Consider the following 6279-nt stretch of genomic DNA (forward strand, 5'->3'; position numbering starts at 1 on the left):
AATTGATAGTTTCATATATTAGGGACTTAACTGAATAAAATGTAAAATTGAATGTAAAAATAAGAAATAGGAGGTCCCTAATGTATAATAGTGAATCGAATTCAATTTGAAACTTCAAATTGAAAGTTATATTAGTCCTAATTTTAAGGATTAAATTGAATAAATTAAAATTTATGTAAATTGACAATCAAGTGTGAATTGATTGGTTATTGATAGTGCTATATATTTTATGTTAATTTGTAACTAACTGCAATTGGAAAACAGAACCTTATAAAAAAATTTATTAAAATATTTTGCGAGAATAAAAGGATAATTTTACGTTGACATGAAACAAACATCAAAAAAGATTAAAAATAATTTTGAATCCAATTTTTATAATTTTTACATGTAGACTTTTCACCTATATTATAGATTTGTGATGATTTAGTATGGATAATTATAATACATAATTCAATTAACATAACTTTTACAAATAAATATAAATGTAGTTCCAGCAGCTTGTTTATGAAAAAAAACTAGGAAACAAAGCATTAATGTAGTTTCAGGAACTTGAAACTATCCATTAATGCGTTCCACGTGACATCCACGTGAGTATCTCCATTAAAAGATCCAATTTTATTTTTTTAAATTACAATTTATTCGCTAAAACCGTAAAAGAAAAACCTACCCAATCACTATTACATAATGTTCAATAAATATTGATTTGATTTGAAAATTTTGATTTTTTAAAATTTAAATTAATTAAATTGAATTATTTAATTTTTTGAGTTAATTTAAATAAGTGATTTGAGTTTTGAGTTTGACTCTTGTTAAACTTTATAATTGAATAACTCAATATTATTTTGATTCATACTTTTGAAAATGATCATATTGATCTCTCAAAACAAAAAAAATTAATTTTTTTAAAATTTAAATCTTTATAAAAATTTAAAATTTCTATATTTTTAAGAATATAAAATTATAAAATAAAATTTTAAAAATATATAACAAAAATAACAATAATGTAGGGGATGTAAATAAGTAAAATAATGATCTAAGTCATACTAGAGTATTATTTTTTCTTATTTAATTTTGAAAGAGTTTTGAATATATATAATTTTAAATTTATATACTCTAAAATAGAATTAATTATATAATAACATAATGCTAATATAATATTTTTAATTTAACTCTAATAATATTACTCAATTTAAATTTTATTTCAATTAAATTAAACTAAGTTTAATAGGAATCCAAACAATGACAAGCTTTGTACGAAATTTTTTTGTTTTTACGATAAAATTCATCCTTATCGTTCCATTTGGCTTTATTTTTCTTCTATAAATGAAATATGGACCCAGAATTGCTCAGGCCACGCGGCAACCCGACGCAGATCAACCGTTAGCAAAACGAATCTCTGTATCAACGGCCCAAAAAAACCCCCAAAACCGAATTTTTAATATTTACAATTTTTTTCGTTTTGAGTAAGATTGAAAAAACGCGAGAAATTGATAAAATATAAGTTCGGGTACCCCAACTCCAACCCCGTTGCCCAAGTATGCCCGTGAAACCGCCTATATAAAGGAGGCATCTTTGTTCGAGCAATTCTCGCTCACTCAACCATTTCTAACGTATTCTTTGAATATTATTTCTATAATAATATCAAAGCCCTCCCTGTTTTTCTCTGATTTTCCCTCATTTTCCGGGAAAATCTTTTTTCTTCCTCATTCCGCTAATCTCATTTACTTTCTTGATTCTTTATTTTTAATTTCTTCTTTTCTTTTTTGTGTTTCAAGATCTGCATGGTGAAGTCCATTTTCGCAGCATAAATTTTGTTCCTTTACATAGAAAGGAAAAATCCAACTTTAAATCTATTAAAAATATTCTTCTGAAGGGATCGGCGTGGGTATTTTGAAGATTAGGGTAAAACGGAAGTGTTGCTCCGGTTGTAATTGAGTCCTCTACTGCTTCTTTTGAGGGAGTAGCCGGGGCCTCGGCCTCGGCGGGTTTTAAAGCTCCCACCTTTTGAAACCTATCAAATCTCAACTTTTTTTTTCGAATCTTCGTTTAGTTAGTCTCAGATTCATTGTAGGGATGCCGGCCCTGGCTTGCTGCGTAGATGCTGCTGCCGTAGCGCCTCCTGGTTACGCGGCTTTCTTTGCTGGGGACAGCTCCCTTCCCTCGGCGGTCCCTTTTTCCGCCTCCACCGCCGACGCCGCTGATTCCAACTCAACCCATTGGTCCCCAGCGCACTCCTCCGCTCTCTACCGCATCGACGGATGGGGAGCCCCCTACTTTTCCGTCAATAACGCCGGCAATATCACCGTTCGTCCGTACGGAACGGACACTCTGGCCCACCAAGAAATCGATTTGCTGAAAATCGTTAAGAAAGTCTCGGATCCGAAATCTGTGGGCGGGCTGGGTTTACAGCTTCCCCTTATTGTTCGGGTGCCCGATGTGCTGAAAAACCGGCTCGACTCTCTTCAATCGGCTTTTGAATCAGCCATCCAAGCCCAAGGCTACGAGTCTCATTACCAAGGCGTTTATCCCGTGAAATGTAACCAAGATAGGTTCGTTGTTGAAGACATAGTTAAATTCGGGGCGCCCTTCCGCTTCGGGCTTGAGGCCGGGTCAAAACCCGAACTTCTCCTTGCCATGAGCTGCCTTTGCAAGGGAAACCCAGAGGCGTTATTGGTCTGCAATGGTTTCAAAGATGCTGAGTACATTTTCCTTGCCTTGCTAGCAAGGAAGCTCGCGTTGAACACTGTAATTGTTCTTGAAGAAGAGGAGGAGGTGGATTTGGTTATTGAAATAAGCAAGAAACTTTCTGTTCGACCCGTGATTGGAGTCCGAGCCAAGCTGAGAACCAAACACTCGGGTCATTTCGGATCCACCTCGGGTGAGAAAGGTAAGTTCGGGTTGACAACGATCCAGATTTTAAGGGTTGTTAAAAGGCTTCAGGATTCGGGGATGCTTGATTGTCTGCAATTGTTACACTTCCATATTGGATCCCAAATCCCTTCAACAGCTTTGCTTCAAGCTGGTGTCGTCGAAGCTGCTCAAATCTATTCCGAATTAGTCCGTCTTGGTGCTGACATGAAAGTTATTGACATTGGAGGCGGCCTTGGAATCGACTACGACGGGTCAAAATCCGGTAATTCTGATCTCTCTGTTTCTTATGGCCTTCAGGAATATGCTTCAGCTGTTGTTAATGCTGTTCGGTTTGTCTGTGACCGTAAATCTATCAAGCATCCAATTATCTGTAGTGAAAGTGGTAGAGCTATTGTTTCCCATCATTCTATTTTGATATTTGAGGCCATGTCTGCTACTGCTCCTACTACCCCAGCAATGAACCAAGTTGACCTTCCATTTATTTTGGAGGGTCTCTCGGAGGATGCTCGTGTCGATTGTTGGAACTTGAGCCAGGCAGCAATGAGACATGAGACGGAGTCCTGTTTCGTTTATGCTGATCAGTTGAAGCAAAGATGTGTGGAACAGTTCAAAGAAGGGACTTTGGGGATTGAACAGCTTGCCGCTGTTGATGGCTTATGCGACTTAGTTTCTAAAGTGGTTGATGCATCTGAACCTGCTAGGACATACCATGTCAATCTTTCGATTTTCACTTCGATCCCTGATTTTTGGAGTATTGGTCAGATTTTTCCCATAGTCCCCATTCATCGATTGGATGAAAGGCCTGAAGTGAGGGGGATTTTGTCTGATTTAACCTGTGACAGTGATGGGAAGATTGATAAGTTCATAGGAGGTGAAACAAGCTTGCCTTTACATGGGTTGGAAGGTAATGGTGGTGGTAGCAGTGGTGGTGCTAATGGGCGGTACTATTTAGGGATGTTCTTGGGTGGGGCTTACCAGGAATCCCTCGGTGGAGTTCACAACCTCTTTGGTGGCCCAAGTGTTGTTAGCGTGTCGCAGAGTGATGGTCCATATAGCTTTGCGGTTACACGGGCGGCGCCTGGTCCGTCATGTGGGGATGTCCTCCGAGTGATGCAGCACGAGCCCGAGCTCATGTTTGAGACCCTCAAGCACCGTGCGGAAGAATTTTGTGGACAGGACCATGGCAATGAAGGCACCCATGCTGCTTTAGTTAGCACCATTGCTCGTTCTTTCCACAACATGCCTTATCTTGTAGCGGCATCTCCTTGTTCGTTGACTGCCATGAATAACAATGGCTTCTACTATTGCAATGAGGAAGATTACAATGCTGCTGTCGATTCTGGGGCTAGTGAGGACGAGCAGTGGTCCTATTGCTACGCCTGAGGCAGTGTTCTACTATTTGCTTTATTGCATGGTTTTGCCAGTCCTTGAATGTCTAGTTATTTTTAATTTTGTCCCCCTTTTAATGATCTTCTTTTACTGTTAATTTCCATCGCTTGTAAGCAGTGATTGTTAGCATGCATACAAGGTGTTTTGCACCTTGTCGGGTAGAAGGGATGAGAACCGAATCCATCCTTTTCTGTAAATCCGGGATTTTATGCCCTCTCCATGTTTCTTTTAAGCCGACTTTATTAGTTTTATTTCTATTTTGAGTTGACTGTGGTGGATGTTACTCTATTTTTCGTTGTTTTTAAGCTTTATGCTTTTTACCATCATAAAGCTTTCCAACTTGCTTTGTGTTTATGATTCCTTGGTTGCTGCTTTGATTTCACTTTTATTGAATCGTGATCTCATGGGTAGGGTCTTTCATAGTGCGGTTGAGCTGGGTTTCTAGTGTTCTCATGCAGAAAGAAATGGTGATGAGGTCTGGCTCAGCCTCATTGGAAATGGTTAGATACCAAGAATCTGAATTCTTCATTGTGGGGTCTGTTTCCCTTCCTTTCTCTGTCTTTGCTGGTAGTTAGGCTAAGCCTCCCCCACTTCACACCAGCAAAGAGGCCAAACTTATTCTTTGAATCTTGTGATTATTATGTTTGAATTTTCAATCAGTTGACAGCAATAAGAGATTGATATGGGGATATGGGAATCCAGAGGATCAGATTTTATTAAAATGTCATCTGATTGCATATTGAAATCATTTGGAAGTTTGAAATTTGGGTTAAACTAGACTTTGAGTAATATTTAATGTGTCCTTTGCATTTTGCAGTTTATCGATGGATGTGGTTGTCCTGGTGTGTACATATAAGTTAAAGATTTGTTGATGTTCCCCTGCATCTTTCATTAAAAAGTGGCTTAAAAGTAGAATGTAATACTAATCTTGTGTCACTGGAGATGATTGGATCTGCCATTGCTTTGGTAGTTGATCTTGGAAAATTCAGTTGAAGAAGCGGAACCAGAGTTCAGTGCCTGCACTTGGATGGTAACCCTCTGCAGCAGCATCCGCCACTAGTTTCTTTGTTTGGGGGTCCAGTTGGAATAAACAGGCAAAACCTTATTGAGGGGGACCCTGAATGTTGCATACCAGCTCAGACCAAGCTTTTTATTTGGACCATGATCAAATGAATCAACAAATTGTTATATGTTGTGTTTACGCTGCCGTTTTTGTGGATGGAGAAGCTGAAGCCCTAACTTATATTCTTCCCACTTGAGTAACGAAAAGAAGAGAGAATCTCAGGAATTGACTTCTGTTAGATCGATGTTCAAAGTATACAAGTGTGTGTTGGGTAGAAACACTCTCTACCTAGATAAATAAATATAATATGATTATTAATGGTGGAAATGAAGAAGGCATATCCCCGAGGAAAGGAACTTCGTTGCAGATTGGGTAGCTTTATAAGTAGAGGTGGAAATTTTTAGAGAAATTGAAGGGCTTAACAAGGATTGATTGTGTATTTTTCTTCAACTCCCTGTTCTCTCTGCTCTTCTAGCAAATCTAAATAAAGCAAGAGGAGTTTGTTTATATATTTTCTCATCCTTAATATTCTGTTTATTTAGGGAGATAAATGTTTTTGGGGAGATTGAATTTGGTCACTAAAATTAAAATTTTTAACATTTTGTTAATATTACATTCTCATATATAATTAATGGATCATCGTCCAAAATGATTTTCATTTTATTTATTTATTATAATTTCATCTTTTAAAGCTTATCACATAAATCATCAATCAATTGGGTTAAGTCATATGATACTCTACAGGCAATTTGAAATTTGGGTTACATATTTATATTATCATCCATTCTCGAATTGTTGGATGATTTAATTCGGGTGGGATATGATTTTTTTTCTTTTGGATAGTGAAATTATGTTAAAAATAAGAAGTAAAAATTAAATAAAAGCGGAGTAAAGTGGGGTGAGGATGGATGTATCCAACATTCATAGATGTGGTAGCGGTTTTCAAGATTATACAT

The 6279-nt window shown here is 37.3% G+C and overlaps 1 protein-coding gene across 1 annotated transcript; it reads left to right on the plus strand.

Annotated features, from left to right (window-relative positions):
* Positions 1-1471: 1471 nt before the first annotated feature.
* Positions 1472-4599, plus strand: LOC108463782 (arginine decarboxylase). The gene has a single exon (XM_017763692.2). The coding sequence runs from the start codon at positions 2074-2076 to the stop codon at positions 4252-4254; it is 2181 nt and encodes a 726-aa protein (XP_017619181.1). The 5' UTR covers positions 1472-2073; the 3' UTR covers positions 4255-4599.
* The last annotated feature ends 1680 nt before the right edge of the window (positions 4600-6279 follow it).

Source organism: Gossypium arboreum, chromosome 13, assembly GCF_025698485.1.
Source record: "Gossypium arboreum isolate Shixiya-1 chromosome 13, ASM2569848v2, whole genome shotgun sequence".
Taxonomy (NCBI): Eukaryota; Viridiplantae; Streptophyta; class Magnoliopsida; order Malvales; family Malvaceae; genus Gossypium; species Gossypium arboreum.

Coding starts and splice junctions, on each gene's coding strand:
- LOC108463782 (XM_017763692.2), top strand. CDS start 2,074: ATGCCGGCCCTGGCTTGCTGCGTAGATGCTGCTGCCGTAGCGCCTCCT.